The 18705-nt window shown below is 37.8% G+C and overlaps 1 protein-coding gene across 1 annotated transcript in view; it reads left to right on the top strand.

Moving 5' to 3' along the window:
• cntnap3 (contactin associated protein family member 3) overlaps positions 1-18705 on the top strand; it is a 603541-nt gene that overhangs the window by 398619 nt on the left and 186217 nt on the right. Inside the window, exon 8 of the mRNA XM_028804840.2 lies at positions 3054-3315. Within this exon, the coding sequence (XP_028660673.1) occupies positions 3054-3315 (262 nt within the window). The remainder of the gene's footprint in view (positions 1-3053; positions 3316-18705) is intronic.

The following is an 18705-nucleotide window of genomic DNA, read 5'->3' as shown; positions in this document are numbered from 1 at the left end:
CTCCATCTTCCCAGGTGTGGCGGAAGTGAATGTTTCCCGGGTTTCATGAAGCTTGGGGCGCCCCCTGGCGGTGGCCATGGGCCCCAATGGGCTTGAGCCTCCTTTGATGTCATCAAATGGGGACGAGAGGAAAGAAAGGGACCCGAAAGTGTTGCATTTCTTGGAGTCGTCTGGGTGAGATTATGGCAGCGGTGCTTCATCTTTTCTGAGAAAACAGAGAGAGAGAGGTTAGTACCCCTGCCGTTGTCCCCTGGCATGACTTGTTGCGTTGCATGTCGGGTCCTTAAGCTGCTCCCCATGCGCTCATGCATGACAATATATATACACAGTATATATATATATATATATATATATATATATATATATATATATATATATATATATATATATAATCTCATAACAATTGTTTGCGGTTGCTTTGGGTTTTAACACTGATTTTAAAGCTGTGGGCTAATTAAAAAAAATGGAAAAAATGTATTCCTCAAATTATGAAAAACATACATCTATGTACTACATGTATAAACTCTTTATACATGAAAAACCTGAAATTTTGAAGCATACCATTAAAAGTAACCAATTGCATGCACTGCTAAGTCACACTATTTGCAATATGTGTTATGCTGGTGACACTGTTTTTCAACAGCCCTTTCATTGTCACTTTCTTATCACTTAAAGTGAAGAATCCTTATCATCCACAATACACAAAATCTTAATTTTTTAAATATTTTTATTTGGAAACGAGAGACTGGCATTATTGATGTTGTGCTGTAAGAATCGCATGATTCTGTTTAATTGACAGTCATTGCCACCATCTAACGGATTAAACTAAGTAGTACTTTCTAGGTGACTTTCCTCAATATTTAGTTTTCTACCTTGTGAAATCAACATTTGACAACACCTTCTTTAGAAGAGTTAATATACTGGGCGTTTAACTTTACTTTGTTTCTTATAAATTCAATTTAATTCATTTTATTGTCATTGCACTATGTAGTACAATGAAGAGTGTTTGTAAATAGTTCCACTAGTACAGAAACATGCAATGCCAATAAAGGCACACTATTTAGTAATAGTGACAAACAACTGTACAAAATATACCATATACTGTAAGTATGCACCATGAGTGAGACAGAACAAGTTGTCGTCAGATATGAGTGACTAGTCACACTGAATTAGTATTGCATGGTGCCTGGTAGTGCAGGTGCTCACATAATGGGAGTCTTGGTCACTGGTTAAATGATTGAAAAGGAGTTCACAGTTTAATGTTAGTTGGTAAAAATTGAGAGTCTGCTGCAGCAGCCTGGAATGGATGGAAGGAGGCAAAACAGTCTGTTGCTGAGGTGTGGGTTCTGTCATTATGGAAAGGCATTTCTTCTCATGGTTGTCCTGTATGGCTGTCTAAGAACCTCGCAGAAAAGATGAAGTGGACTGTTTTAACCACATGTTCTGCTAGAGTGAACTTTCCATATCAGATTGTCTTGCAGCTAGTTAGTAAGCTGTCTACAGTGGATCTGTGTATTATCTTCTGAGGATCCTAGAAGATAAATGATCTTTTCTTGGCCATCTGAAAACCTGAAGGTTTAAATGAGGTTTCTTAACCTTATTTAGCCATGGAGAATATTATGAACTTGAATGTACTCACACTTTCCAAAGCAGACCCATTAATGTCAGTATTGTAGTGTATGAATTCCTAAATTACCTCTTTTGTTTTGTTGATTTTGAGTTGTGATGGACAGTGTACATGAGTGGGACATGAGGTGGACATCTTGGACAGGAGGGCCAGTCCTTTGGAGGCACAAGAAAAAAGGCGACGAACATCCTGCCTTGCCCAGGAGGCAGGCAGGAGATGCCCTTCTAGAAGTGGGTTTGGTGGCAACCCGGCTGGGATGGACTGAAGATTCTTAACCTCCTGGGTGACCAATAGAATGGAGAGCCAGGGGAAGAAATTGTATCGGACTATCTGCTCTCCCAGTACTTTAGATGGCAGTATCCCTGGGCTTCAGCACCCACACGGACACCTGCAGAGCATGCTGGGAACTATAGTGCCATGGAGCAGCCCTGTTGGGTTCTGTGGGTGTCGCCGGACAGTGCTGTGGGGATTCATGGTCTCCACTCTTACAAACTTTTGCTTGACCCGGAAGTGCTTCCAATGGGCTATGCCCTAGCACCAGCCATACTTATGGTGTCTGGTTTAAAGCCACCCTGCCTTACCTGGCAAGTCAGCATTGGAAGGCAGAGGACAAAACTCTTTGTGGGAGGGAGAGGAGTTGAACTTCTGTGTTTGTCATATTTTGATTGTGCTTATCTGTTTGTCAAGGTACCTTGATTTTTAAAAGGGACAATATTTGAACCCATGACTGAATTTGGTGTGATTGTGTCTGGGGTTTGGTGGTCACCCTCCTGGTTACATAGTCTAAACCTCTCAAACTATCATGTGAAATGGTAATAATGGATCTGTAATGAGCTTTATAACAGAGCTCTTTATGGAAGTTAATTATAATACAATGAATACTGTTGAACACCAAGAAAGGCTTAGACTTGAACATCTTGCATGTCTTTGGGGCAGCTTTACCCATGCTCATGTGGATTTTATTTGTGCATTCCAGTATTTGCCCTTAACCTTGGCACATGCTGTTAGGCTGATTGCAAATGTGTATTAGGTTAGTCTAAGTTAATGTGGATTTGTGCTTTCCAATGGACTGATATCACATCAATGATGGCTTTCTTCCCTGTTTTTTAATTGTAGCTCTTCCATCCTACAACCATGTTATGGATTAAGTGAGCTTAGGAAATGGGTGGATATTTGTTTTATCATTTTATATACTCTATCCCTATTTTCACATCTTAAATATACAGTACGTAAAGTAAGTTGGCATGGTATGTCATACAGACCGTCAAAATGAATTAAAATATATGTTCTAACATAACCACTGATGACCAAAAATAACTGAAACTAAAATAAGGCAATTGTAATCACTTTTTAAAAGATTTATTGTTTGCTCACCTTTTAAAAATATTATTGTAAAGCTTATGACACTTTGTTTGCTTGTTTTCAGGGTAATGTAACATATTCCTGCTCAGAGCCTGCCAATGTTCCTGTAACCTTTGGGAGTCCTCGTAGTTATCTGCTTTTGCCAGGATCTCCAGTACAAGAAAGTATATCTGTAAGCTTCCAGTTCCGCACCTGGAATATGGCAGGATTGCTGCTAACAACTGAACTTTATCAAAGCTTGGGAAATATACAGCTTTGCCTTGTAGAGGGCAAAGTTAGACTAACTCTTTCTAAATCTGGACGGATCATTTCTGATGTCTCCTCAGGTTTGTTAATTTTAATATCTGATATCATTGATGCTACAACTGAGTGCTCTTCAGAGTTGGTTCTTAGAACTTTGAAGGTCACATGTAGATATTTGAGGTCATAGGTCACTGTTTGTGGGGGGGATTGGGTATGTTTGAAAATTTCATACGAAAAATAGGCAAGGTTTATAATGTGCTTCTGCTTCATTCAGAAGACACTGTGCTTGAACATTATAGACATGACATTTAATTTTCAGTCAGTATCTCAATGGCAGTTTTTGTATTTTGGTATGTGTATTCCTCAGGTGTGAACACACCAGGTTGAGGTTTCAGAATGGGTTGAAAATAACAAAATATGAAAGAGGGTGATGATTGTCTCTTTTGCAGTGTATCAGAAAACAGATACACTGGCAAAATATGTTCGGTCCATGAGCCACCACCTGAGTGGTCCTATTGAAGGTAATTCATGCGAAACTTCACTTTTGTGTGTTGCAGAATTTATAATAATAATAATAATTAATTACATTTATATAGCGCTTTTCTCAGTACTTAAAGCGCTATCCACACAGGGAGGATTTACAGGGTGTGGCGGTCAGCTGGTGGCTTATGCCCAGCCAGGACCCCAGGAAGGACTGGGAGAGGGATTATACCTCCCCAGGGCCACGAAAGGGCAGCCACCCTGGTCTGTATGGGGGCCATGGGAATCGAGCATGGAAGCTCAACCCTATTGGGGCCCGTGGCCACAACAAGGGGGCACCCAGTGAATTGAGGAGCCCTAGATATCAGCACTTCTGCCACACCTGGAAGTTTGCCTAGAAAGTTACTTAGTAAGGGGATCCCAGGATTTTGCTGTGTATCTGGTAATTTATTATATTGCTGGAGTCCATTTTTTGTCAGTGCATCTCCTAATACTAAATATTTTCTGAAGGCGGGACAACGGGTAATTGGTTGATTTTAATATACAAGTTATCTAATTTTTAAGTGCTGATTCAGAGTTGTAATGAAATACTTAATACGTTGCAGCTCTCTTAGGACCTTTACACTACTACAGGTATTGCAGAGCTGGTGTGGTAAGCTTATTCATGCAAATATTCATTTTTATATATTAAGCTTTGCATATACTGTAGCTAGTGCAAGTGTAACAATCCATTCCATAATATTTATGCTTTTAATTTAAATATGAGGATTTCATCACAGGTAGAGAATCAAATTAAATTCTACTACATAATGATTCCAAACTGCTTGTGGCCAGAACAGTTCAGGTGGTTACAGAGGTGAGAGGTTTTACAGTTTTAGTGCAGTTAGAAGTAGTCTGAATTATGTCTGTTCTGGTAAAAACCTGAAGTTTTATGAAATTGTAGGCTCTTGTAATTTTGCTGAAGTGCCCATGTTTGTAATTATGGGTGGTGCAGTTGTCAGCACTGATGCTTTAAGGATTACACTTTCTGTGTTCATATCCTTCACTTGGGTGACACCTCTGTGGCTTTTGTGCATTCTCCGTTTCTGTGTAGGATTTTCTTTAGGTAAAATGCAAAATAAATAAATAAATAAATAAAAAGAGAGAGCAAAACAGCATGTAAGTGTTCTAAAAGCATTTTGCTATTGGTGTAAAGGAGCCCAGGTAGCATTTCTTGACACACTTCTAATTAATTTGTTGGCCAAATGTACTCAGTGTGTCAGAGAGAGAATGTGCCACATTGTTCATAATAACACTCAGCTTTGTTTTAATACCATCCTTCACTATTACCTCATGTTGGTCAGGTGTTCATCCTTTCTTAATTAACCTCTTTATTTGGTAAGCCTGCCTTTATATGATGTTATTAGCCCGGCACACCACAGCATAGAAGGTTGCACTGGCTAACACAGAATTGCAGGATATGTAAATAATGTCAATACTGACATTAAAGGAATGCAGTCTCCTAAGAAGAAAAGAGTCTGCTCTGCCCTTTCTTATATAGTTCCTCTGTATTACTAAACCAGTCCAATTTGTCACTGATGTGGACCCTAAGTATTTGTAACAGTGTACCACCCCTACATCCAATACCTGTTCTTTGGTTTGATGAAAGTTGTGAAAGAAACCTTAGAGGAAGACAGGGATAATTCAATCAATCAGCTCTTATTCTGACACAGACGAGTACATGGATTCATGCGTTGCAAGGCAGAAGAGCGCAGATTCCCTTTTTCGATCCTCTTTATATTTTTTCCTCCCTCCCCCTTCCCCTTACTTATCAATAAGCATAATGTGATTTATCTAAGCATTTCATCTTGTATTGTGCAAATCGACCAACCATTTCTGTTTTGTGTACGTGTCTGATGGAGCCCTAAAGAAGGAAAGGTCATCTTTCCTGTGTCTAACAGACACGTTCCTAAAGAGGAAGTTGTCCTAGGTCAGCTTACTGCACCCTGTCTTATGACAGATGCCAGTATGATTAACCTGCCGTTATAGCAAAATAGCTTTGTCAGCTTTTAACCCTTAGTAGCTTTCAAGCAGTTAATTTTTCTTTCACAAAGTCAATAACCAGTTCCTTGCACCAATAAACAAACTTCTCTACCTGACTCCTCTCCTCTGTCTCATCCTCTTTATCAATACACATCATGAGTGCAGAATCATCTGAGAATGTCTGCAAGTGACATGACCTAGTGTTATATTTATAGCCTGAGGTGTACAGAGCGAAGAGAAAAGGAGGCAGCACTGTTCCTTGTGGTGCTCCTGTGTTGCTCACATCCATATCAGAAACACAGTCTTTGAGCATCATAAATTGTGGTCTGCCGGACAGATAGATCATTATTGAGGACACCATAGGCTGATGTACTTACATATCCCTAAAATTACTCCTTAACCAGGATGACTGGATAATACTAAAGGCACGTGAGAAATCAGAAAACATATTCGTCAGTGCTGCCAGCTTATAAGCCTTGTGGAGCACATAGATAATTGCATCTTCCAGTTGTGAGTGTAGATGGCGCTATACCAGTGCTTGACCCGACACACACAGACACAGGAGGCACACTAATAAAAACACAAGTTTTAATTTTTCTTCGCCTGTGGGCAATGCCTTCCCCGTCTCCCACAGGCACAACACAGTCCCAACAAGCACTAAGCACACACACACACAATACTTTTACTTCTCTTTTTTCTCCTCCATTCCTCTCCAACAAGCTTAGTCCCACTCCTTCCGGAGTGGTGACTGCTGGCTCCTTTTATAACACCCCCAGAAGTGCTCCAGGTGCTTGTTGACCTACTTCTGGCAGCACTTCCGGGTGTTGCGGAAAACCAAGGGCAGCTTTTGCACCAGCCTCTGACCGCACCCCCGGATCCCAACAGGGCTGTAGATAACTCCAACTTCAATGAAGCTCTGCGGGATTCCGAGGCACCACTGCAACCCATGGGGGCTGCCATCTAATGACCCGGAGGAGGTACTGTTCTGCCCATGCTTGCTCCCCCGGTCCTCTCCGTGAAGAGGTGTCCCGGCCGGACAAGGACCCCGGCCGTCTGTGATACAGCCCAGTCTTTGCCCAATAGGCAAACTGCAGTGGGTCCAAATGGTTTATCAGAAGCGGACTCAAATAGCCCCGGACCAGCCTCTCGGATGTCTTCATGATGTAAGGGCCACTGGTCTGTAGTTATTAGGTGAAGAGGCACCTATCATCTTTCAAACAGGAACAATGCCGGATCTCTTTGAACAGCAGTGGCACTTTCTGGAGTCCTACTGACAAACTTAACAAGTAATGGAGGACATCACAAAGTTGGTCAGCACAAGTGGAGAAAGAGATTTACTTGGAGTCAAAACCTTGCTGACATGTGAAAAGTAAAGAATTTCTGTGAAATTTAGTTGAATAGTGCTCATTATTTGCAGTTTTTCATCATCTACCTGGGTCAATTGCTTTTAGTATTAGCACTTTTAAGAGTCCTTTTTTATTCTTATTGTATGCACATTAATAGCTACAGGTTTATAGTTCATAGTTAATGTAAAATGTTTAGTTTTGCTATGTTATAATCTAATTGTGTAATGTATTTCATATTTTCTGTTTTGTATTATCTATTTTGGTATAATTTGCAATTTTATTACTGTTAAAGGTAATTGTATAATGTGTGAACAGTTTATGATCTTATTTATTGCATGATTTACAATTATTGTAGTTCCCATTCTTATTATAATTTGTGGTTCCTTTTCAGTACAATCTAGCAGTGTACCTTGGCATTTAATATTCGCAAATTTTGTGGTCTCTTTTTATCATATAATTTTCAGTTTTGTTTTTCCTATTTATTGTATCATGTATTTCTGTGGAGTCTGGAGTATAATCTAATTACAGTGCAAATAACCATTGTTTCTGGAGTCTGTAATATTGTTTGACTGTAAACTGCATAAATTAAAAAAAATCCCTAAACATCATGAATATTAACTACAATGCGCAGTATAATGTACTGTGTATAAAATGTTACCAGACATTTTCATTGATGCTACATTTGGACTGCTTTATTTGACTGATGACCTTTAGAGATATGAAATTAATATCTACTGTATACCAATGTATACAGTTTTACTAATATCCATCCATCCACCCATCCATTTTCCAACCTGCTGAATCTGAACACAGGGTCACGGGGGTCTGCTGGAGCCAATCCCAGCCAACACAGGGCACAAGGCAGGAAACAATCCTGGGCAGGGTGCCAACCCACCGCAGGACACACACAAACACACCCACACACCAAGCACACACTAGGGCCAATTTAGAATCGCCAATCCACCTAACCTGCATGTCTTTGGATTGTGGGAGGAAACCGGAGCACCCGGAGGAAACCCACGCAGACACGGGGAGAACATGCAAACTCCATGCAGGGAGGACCCGGGAATCGAACCCAGGTCCCCAGATCTCCCAACTGCGAGGCAGCAGCGCTACCCACTGCGCCACCGTGCCGCCCGTTTTACTAATATTCAGATGACAAATTCATAAGAGAAAATATTTTTCCTAACCCTCCACATCCTTATATTCTAAACTTAATTTAATAAAACAAAATCAAACATTCTCATTATTAATCAAAATGCATATCATATGTCATTGAAGGCAGAAAAATTATTTAATGAAGAGTTTTAAAAATGTACGTGATTTAAGATCCAGTGTCTTTCTATCTCTGTAGAAGTTACAGGAGAGGTCATACTCACACCCACACATGCATCCAAGTCCAATAAAACTTCAACTTCGAGTACTTAACCAACAAAACAGCAAGCAAAGCTGCTAAAGAACAGCCACACAAATATAGCGAGTGTACACACACTCCTCACAGGGGGCACTCACAGTTAAAGTGAAATTATTATAAAAGTCTGTGATCATCTAGCAAATTTTCTATGACAACACCCAAATTTTAATAAAAAGCCTGATTGCATAGATCAAAAGCCAGTTTAAGAAAATAATTCTGGGTTGACTATTTTTATTTTCAGTAAACATGAGAGCCCATCTTATTAAGAATAACTGAACAACTGCTAAAATGTGACCGTAACATTCTGTTGAGTTTTGTTAGGGTCATCAAGTGTTGCTGACTTTGCATATCAAGTTAAATACCTTCCCTTCCTGCATTCATAACAATAACAGAGGTCAGTCCCTTCTGTGCAAAAGAAAAAAAAAATCATTCTTGCAATTCTAATTAAGCTTCCTCAGCAAAAATGCTGATGAGAACTTATATTGAGGGGCACCTGGAGAATACTGGGTGCATTTTCAAGGAATGTTAAATAATCAAAGGACTTTGTTTTTTTACTCATTAGCCATTTTCCACAACAGTTTGCTGCCCAATATACCAAATGTGTGCATGAAACTTGAGCCTTGAGATTCCATATCTCAACAATTGGTTGGGACTTGGAGGATTATCATAGTAGAATCTCAAATGTGATGATACCTGTAGGTGGTGAAATAAAGTAGCACTTTAGATGGCAGATATGAAGCAAAGTCTTTTGAGGACACTATACTTTTTGAGTGAGTGTGCATAGTATTTCATAAGTATTTGCTCTTTTTGCTTGAAAGATTCCAAAAACTCTTCATGATAATATAAGTTAGACTGCCTAAATCTCCTCTTGTTTCAGTGTTGTTCACATCTTGTCAGGAATGGAATAAAAGAGTCACTATGGCATAGTATTATTGTTATTTTTATTTTTGTATTATATAGTACCAGTAACAACACACTGCACGTAATATATTTGACTTGAGCATTCATAATTTTCATACTCTTTTCTCTGTACATTTGACATTCGTTTGCTCAGAGGTTGATGCACTTGCTGTTTCCTGTGCAGCTCTTCTTTTCTCCACCCTAGCAGCCTGCTTCTTCTCTTCTTTTGTCAGCATCTTTTTGCGTTAAACCTCATTAAGTCAGTGTTTGTGTTATAATTACTTAGTATGTTTTCTTTAATTTTTCACTTAAGCTGGCACTTCAAGTCTTCAATTTGCCACAAGAATGAATTAAGAAATGAAGAGGCAAGGGAAGTGGCGGAGAAGGTGGTAGGGATGAGAACGAAGCCTGTACGCATGTGCAGCACGGCCACCCTGCTGGCCACTGCCAAGAGTTGATTCTACAATAAAATAAAAATAAAAAGAGGAATAACCTTGGAGGTCAATCATCACCTTAAAAGCAGATAGTAGACGTCACGTAGTATATTGTCACGTTTGGGTCACAGATTTGCACAGAAACACAGGAGGTTGTAGAGAAAGGAACTTTATTCAAACACTGCAAACAAACATTTCTCTTTTTCAAAAGTTTAAACGTGCTCCTTGACAAGACGGAAATAACAGTTCCGTCTCACAGTTAAAAGAATGCAAACATATCTTTCTCTTCAAAGGAGTGCGCGTCAGGAGCAGGGAAGGTCAGAGAGAGAGAAAAGCAAACACTCAAAAATGGACAGGTGCTATTCGGACTTTTAAGTATGCGAAGTACCGTGCGGATCGTGCGGTAGATCGGCCGCAAGTAAGCCCAGTAAGCAAGGGAGCAATGTGAAGGTAGTCTCTCAGCGTTTTTTAACCCCCCAGCTCACAATATGTATACCAAATTTGAGGTCAATAGGTCAAATGGTTTTCGAGCTACAGGTGATTTAAAAACCTGGACTGACAAACGAACAGCCACGATAGCGTATTATATGTAAAGATCATTAGTTTACAGAAAATAAGTATCAGGTTTTTTTTACATCATCTATGAGACTTTTAGAAGCAGTGCATTTTTATTATTGCATGCTTACATCCCTGTCAATGTTTGTGTCAAAGATTTCGGTTTATTTTGTTTTTCACATTGTTGCATGGAAACTGTTCAATATCCAAACTGCAGTTTAAATCATTACCATATGGAATTCTAATAATTTGACCAACACTACAAACTAAGACTATTTTTCCCCTCCAGCTTTTAAGAGCTCTTGGAACATAATTGTTTTTGGATTTGGAATTTTACATAGACACAAAATAAATTAATAAAAGACACAAATAATCTTGTTTGACCTGTTGCTCAGAGAAGATTATGAGAATTTTTGTGTAAGAATCCTTCAGCTGAAATGGATCATCACAAAGGGCTGAGGTGTTCACCTGCATTCTGTGGGCACTTTGGCCTTGTCTTGACTGGCAAAAAAATCGAGTGTAGTATAAATCTGGCCTGACCTGCAATGGATTTTAACAAGCAAAAAGAAAAATGTTAGTAATTTAAAATAAAAATTAGTATGATCCATGCAGTATTTCCATTCTAGTAACTTCATTCTAGTAATAATGTAGCAAATAATGCAACAGAAGACTTCACAATATAATACAATTTGTTGTACTGAACTATAATATACAATCAAGTACATAAACGTATATTGTTTACACCAACAAATGTAGAGTAAAATAAACAGGAAAGTGAATAAAGAGAACAACTAAAATAATATTTAATTTGACACATTGGCTCAAGTGAAGTAAACGTGCTGCATATATAGACATACTGTTACAGGAGTAGTTTAAAGCCTCTCTACAAGTCAAACTTTATAGATTTAAGTGTGTGTGTATGTGTGCATTTTCTTTCTCTTCATCATCCAGCATGTGCTCTAGTACAGCGGTTTTCAAACTGTGGGGTGCGCCTCCCTAGTAACAAAAAAGGGGGTGCGAATGTTGCCATATGTGGTGTAATTTTGCTATTTATAGGAAAATTTTCAAACTTGTAGTGGTGTATCGGCAGCAAAAAATATAGGAATCAATTTTATTAGGGTTTCAAAAAACGTTAGAGGGGCGCTATTAAAAATGTTATGAAAACTCGGGTCGCAAATACTTAGAGGTTGAGAAATGCTGCTGTAGTAGGACAAAGAAGCTGTCAGTTATTTTCACTTTTAAATTTCTTTAGTGTGTGAGTGCATGTGTATGCCTCTGTTAGGTGTACATGTATATTTACATAAATGATGTATCTCAAAAACTACTCACACAACAATTTAGAATCAATAAGGCTTGTTCTATGACTAAGCGGAGCAGACTACAAAAATCATGGTTTCGTGAATAGTTACTATAATACTTATTGCTGGGTATACAGTAAATGAAACTGTTTTTGAAAGGATAGGGAGATAAGTACTTGGCCAAACTGGTCCAAAAACAATACTTCTGTAACAAGATACACGTGATGAGACTTGTATGAAAAAATAGGTAATTTTTTTCAGAAATTATCATTGTACATAGGCCTTTGCAGACATAACATACAGACACCTTTCTAAAATCAATTCTTCTTGAACTCTTTAGAATCTGAACTTAACCTGACCTGGCCCCATCACCAAACTTCAATTAACTTAGAAGTAAAAGGAAAGGGGATGAACAGCAAAATGCAATTTTTTTCCCTTAGCCTTACTGATCTGAACGGTTTTCAGGAAGTTTTTTACAAATGCAAATTTGTGTATATTAAAATGGTATATTTTAAATAATAAACATTTTATTTTCAATTACTATCCAACAGCCCCACTATAAACAGAATTCTCATCTCACAAGGAATCACCCAGAGCTAACATTAGATGAAATTTTAAATTAAATAAAAGAATGCAAGTTTTTTTTAATGTAATTTTATGTAATACATGACTCTTAATGCCAATATAAGTTTGATTTCCCCTTTAACTCTAATCAAATTAAAAAGGAATTAATACATTTCAAAATCTGCAGTAGTAAACTGCTATGTAATATACTGAAAAACATTACATTGTAATATTATCCTGTTGTGAAATAAAGTATTGAGGTGTTCCTGACAATTCCCAGCACTACTTGTTGGTATCTCAGTATTGGAATTTCACTTAGCTCTTATTGATATCCACTAATTCATGTCCATGGTGTTACAATACATTCAGCAATATATTGACTGTGCTTTCTATATAGACAGGTGTTACCAGCTACTCTAACAGTTGTATTTTTTGTTTCTGTATTTATTCCTTTCATGGTTTTGTTGACCTCAACCTCCTGTTAGCATTCTGCTTTCTTTACTTTCGCTTCCCCTAATGATAATAATTCCAAGGTCTCCATGATCCATTCCTTGCTTCTATTTCTGAATATTGGTACTAAGTCAAATCCTTGTTCATGATCTTCCCACTGTGTCTTGCAGTGTTGCCCCAAAGTATAGGCACAAAAGTCAGTTAGTAATCTCTACCATACTGAGCATTTACAACATGTGAACTTTTGAAAATCCTCATATCCATTGAGGTAATTTTCTAGGCAGACATGATTTAGCAGTAGAACTAAATAAAAGTCAGTATGTGTATTACTCATTTCCATTAACTAACACTGATGAACAGCCAGTGATTATTGAATCTTCCTTATTGAATTCAGAATCACATGAAATAGTTTATCCCAGTAGTATAACACAGACGATGGCAAACCAGCCCTGGGCAGGGCAAAAGTCCAACTGATAAAAACACAAAATCAATCTTTTAGCCTTGACCTTGCATTGTTTTTTACGTTGGTTCAGAACAGCACATCACCAAAAATTTAGTCTCTAGGTCCAAGGTTGTATAGAACTAATTGTAGCCAGAATGGGTTTGAGGCATAACAAGCTTTTAGCCTAGCAGATTCGTGTTGTTTCTGGTATATTTAAATCTTCCTTCATTGCTTTATTTTTCCATTTTAGAAGTTTTAATTAATTGGTACACTGTTCCTTGACTGATATTAGTTAAGTCTCTTCACACTAATATAGATAATTACTGATTATTTTACAAAGTTAACATGTAAGGCTGCTGCAAAATGTAAGTAAAACACAGGGGTCACTAGTTTCCTGCGGTCTATTTGTTCATAATTATTTTAACAGCTGCATTTTTCACATTTAATTGGAAACCATCATTTTCAGGTTTATTTTGCTTTGCCTAAGGCAAGCAGCATGTTCTATGTGCATTATGTTGCTATTACTCAGATGTTTAAGTAAACATAAAAATAGTTATCTAAAGTAGTTATTTACAGTATATTTTAGTTAGAAAATTTGAATGTGTTCTTTTTATATTACTTTTCAACAGGATGGCTCTCAAATTTGCATCAGTCTATCCATGTGCATTCTGTATACTGTATAGGTGAAAGTAGGGTGACATGACACCTTTTATTGGCTAACTAAATAGATTACAAATGCAAGCTTTCAAGGCAGCTAAGGCCCCTTCATCAGGTAAGGTGTAACAAAGAAACTGAAAAATTCTCTAGCTTATATTGGGACAGCAAAGTGATTTTTTTCTTTCATCTTAACAACCTTTTTGTTCAAATGTTAGCAAAATTAATAAACCTTAGATGAATTAACCCTGAAAGAAGAGAACAATGAATGAATAAAATGCAGAGATAAGATAACCATTACTAGAGAAAGTGCTGTAAGGTTTTTTTTTTTAAGTGCATTGTCTGTAACCTAGGCCTCTGATGTAGTCAGCTGGTCAGTCAGTCCGTTAGTCCACATATCTGGTCATAAAACTCTTGTCTCTATTCAGACCATTTTGTAGAGTATTGTTTACATCTTGCCTGAAGAAGGGGTCTTAGTTGCCTCGAAAGCTTGCATATTGTAATCTTTTTAGTTAGCCAATAAAAGGTGTCATTTTGCTTGGCTTTTCTCTAGAGTATTGAATTTAAGCATAAGTTTGAATTGCCATTCTCTCCGCTCCTGTTGGGTCTTAAAATTACCTATAAGCACAGTGACCCTCAGATACTTTATGCTGTGGCCAATACTGTTAAAGTGTGCTGCCACCGGAAGATCAAAACTGTTCTGATTAATATAAAATCTATGTGAGTTCATTCGCTGGGACAGTGCCTGACCAGTTTTCCCTACATACAGTCTATGTATACTGTATATAAAATACTTAAAGGACAGGATGACCATGTTGCATTTCTGCACACTGTAAATAATACCAAATGGGGTGCCTAATGTAAAAAAGTTAATATACTGCACAAGCAACAAATAAACAAAGGTAGGGCATAAAGTAAAAAAAAAAAAACACACACACACACACACACACTAGACAAAAGAGAAATGAAACCCAACTTCCTCACTGGTTTTACTGAGACAAAAGGCTGAGCATTTGTGTACCAGGTGGAGTAGCTCTCCCATTTTCCCACTTCCCTTCAGTATCATCACAGCACTCTTTTTTACAGTATCTCTTCTTTTTCATTTGCTATCTCTCATGATCTTGTCAGTAATTCTTTGAACATTTTCTTCTCCTTACTTCATACTCTGTTAGGTAGTGACAGGGACTCCAGGCCACAGATTCCTCTAGAGAAACCTCAGCATTCCTGCAGCTATGAGACCTTAAAGAGACCCGGTTCTTTGTGGCAGCTAACCTGCATCTCATTTCCTTTACGAAAAAACATGATTTATACATAGTGGTCAGTGTGCTGCCTTTTAATGATTAAGTATTACTTCACCATGAACTTACCCTTAAAACACACAACCAAGCTCCAGTTTCTATAGCTAAAGACCTTATAGTGCTGTCTGCCATCCATAATGTTCTCCTGGCATTGTCTGGGCTTCCTTCCCCTCTAATACTCTGGAGGAATTTTCTCTCTCTTTCTTACTCTGGTGCCCTTACTGTCATTAACATTGTTTTGATTGTCTCCTGGATTACTTTTAATTATTCTTTTTTGTTATTAGTTTTTACCATTGCTGATACATTTCACAGTAACATTTAGTTGTGGATTGTTTGTATGGGCACTGCTAATTTCTATTTTATTTTCATGGTGGTGATAATATTGTTCATGGTAATGAAACCTATTCCCAGTCATGTAGATTTTAAGAGTAATATTTTGTGAGCCTAGCCTTTGACGTCATCACACTATCATTGTACAAGCTGGTAACACACAATGCTCAGCATCTAAACATCGAGGTAAACTCTAACATTCAAACTGCAGACTTTGCAAGTATTAGATTTAGTTAGCAACAGAACTTTGTTAGTTTGATTTAAGGATTTTACCTGTCTTTTGAAAATTGTTTTATGGTCTATCAACATCTGGTGATTGTTTCTTGCTTGATCTTTTGGTATTTGAACCTCAGCTGGACCCTGGCTGTACTTTCTGATCATTCCCGTGGCACATTTTCCCATTTCTCAGTCTGCATTGCCTGTGCAGCATTTTCGAGCACATTCCATGCTCACAACACCAACCTGTGTCTCTTTAATTGTATCATGTGTAACAGTAGTCTACCAGCTTGTAGTGGACCTGTCTTGAATATAAATTCCTGGTAGGTTGGTGATTCAGTGGTTTGTTCTTTGTGACAGACAGGGGGCCCCACTGAGCCCCAAATCCTGGAAACAACCAACATAATTACAGTCATGGGTTCAAAACAGTGTTTTATTACAAAATACCCCTCACAAAAGGTTTCTTTGTATTTTTTTCTTCTCTTCTCTTCTCTCTCCATCCACCTCCCTCCAGTGAGTGTTGCCTTTCTTCCTTCGGTCTCTGACTCAGCTGAAGGAGGCTGAACAGCTGCCTTTTATGTCGGACCTGGGAGTACTTCCATTGCCAGGGCATAACCTGGAAGTGGAAGTCCCGTAGTACAGGAATAGTGACTCCCTACAGCATGGTTGCTGAGATTCAGGGATGCTGTCATCTAACTTATGGGGGATAAACACATTCCAAAATAAGGTCACCAGCCCCAATATGCCTTTGTTTTGTCCTTCTATCCGAGTAAAGCTACTAAACCAATCCTGGACATGATGCCAGATAATCCTGCAAGGCACTTGCAGTTACTACTTCATAAGTTTGTTGGTCCACATCTTACTTTAATCTGTGTGGTATCTGCTATTTTCCCTTTGTCCAGATATTCTTTTATTCTGTCATACTTCCAAGATAAGAAAACTGGGTAAATTGACAACTAAATGAGTGCATGCTTGTGTATGTGTGAGGTCTGCAAAGGATAACCAGAGGTGTTTCTTGTCATGTGCTAAATGTTACTAGGAAGGGCTCTGTCTAGCTTCAGACAAAGTGAAAGGATGGATAGACACTTACTGGATTTAGGAAAATATACAAAAAAAGTAATCTAAAGAAAATGAACTTAGCATACCGAATAAGACATTTGTTAACAGGATTCCAAAACAAAGTGCCATCTGAAATTCACACAATAAACAATGAAAACATTAATTTGAGAGACCAATAAAGAAAAGATCACAATGATACAGAAGAAAATTTGAAGGAAGATACACTTTCCGTACAAGTAAAATTTAATTTGCATTTAAATTGAATTTTGCATTACCTTTTCCATTCAATATTTGTGCAGCTGGGCTTCAAATGGCACTTTTTGCAAATAGAGCTGTTTATAATATATTTGTATAGAATTTGGAGATGCTTGTGTAATCTTGTCTTGTGTCTTCATCTCACTCTCTCTTCAAACAGGCCAGGAAAGCAGTAGGTCTGAAAACTGGAAGGATGGGTTTAGAGAGAGAGAAGATAAATAGATGAGAGTCAGTTATGCATGTTGTATTAGCCAGTGTGATTCAACATGATGAAAAATATGTAATTGAGGCAACAGAGCACTCTGAGATGCTGTCAGAATCTTATTGCATTTTAGAATCTAATAAGTAGGTATCATTCTCATTAGCTCTATCAACTCAACTTCATGTGTCAGCCATATTAATAGTTTATTCTAGAAAACTGGTGCATAAAAGTGTTACCAGATTCCTCCCTAAAGTCTGTTCATATTATACTGGTACTATTATATTCAAAAATTATGCTATCTATCTATCTATCTATCTATCTATCTATCTATCTATCTATCTATCTATCTATCTATCTATCTATCTATCTATCTATCTATCTATCTATCTATCTATCTATCTATCTATCTATCTATCTATCTATCTATCTATCTATCTATCTATCCTGCTTAGAATATAATTTAGGATCTGGGTGGAGAAGAAATCAGAAAGGCATGACAAGATCATGAAAAAGCCTCACAGTGGCTGGGGTCAGTGGTCGAACCCAAGATCTAGAGAGGTGTGAGACAGCAGTGTAAAGCAGCCAGCTGCCATTAACAACTGTTAGAACCAATTATAATATTCATCCTTGGATTTTAAAGATGCCATATATGACTCCTGACTCCTTACCAGTAGAATACTTTAGTAAACTTTAAGCTTTTTTCCTCATGTATGGATTTCAAGTATATGTGAACTTATTTCATGGCTTATATAGACTCCTGTAACTCTGAACCTGTATTTTTAAGTAGGTTTAAAAATGTTGTCAGGTTATGCAAATTCAAATGTACAGATATACTTACAACACAAGTGCACAGTACCATGATACACTGCCTCCGCTTTTACATTTTTTAAAAGGCATTCTTCCAAGTACCAAAGTCATTTTCCTTAAATAAATGCTGTATGTGTTGTTTTCCTGATACTGTTTGTCTCTTGCCATTTTATGTTTGTTACTCTGTGAATCTTTCTTCTCTGATTTCATGTATAAAAAAAACAGATTTAAATAAACTGACAAGCACAAAGTCCACTACTTCCAGTAATTTGCTTGCTGAATTCACTCATTCATTTATTTTCCAAATGCTTTTAATTCACTGCAGGATGCTGGGAGGTCAAAACCAATCCAGATAAAATCTGGTTCAAAGTAGAAACCCAAATACTGGTGGAGACATCAGTTTATTGCAGAGCACATTCACTTAAATACCTACCTAAGTTGCAAGTCCACTTGAAATTTGGGATGGGGAAAGAAATCAGAACATCATGTAAACTCCTACATAGACACAGTGAGAGAGTCCCAACTCCACACAGAAGCTGACTGAGCTGGGATTCTAACCAGGCTCCAGAGTATGAGATAATTGTATTGATTGCTAAGCCACTGTGTCACCCACTAGTTAAACATTTAGAAATAAACTAATGTCTGATTGTTGCTTCAGAAAAGAAGGTCAATAAGTGAATATAGGTAGTACATACTGAGAGTGTTTTGCATATACAGATTGTGAGAGGGTGCAAGTTTATAAGAATG

Source organism: Erpetoichthys calabaricus, chromosome 7 (assembly GCF_900747795.2).
Source record: "Erpetoichthys calabaricus chromosome 7, fErpCal1.3, whole genome shotgun sequence".
In the NCBI taxonomy this organism is placed as follows: Eukaryota; Metazoa; Chordata; class Cladistia; order Polypteriformes; family Polypteridae; genus Erpetoichthys; species Erpetoichthys calabaricus.
Note: the sequence above shows the minus strand (reverse complement) of the source record. Positions and strands in the feature narration are given on the sequence as shown.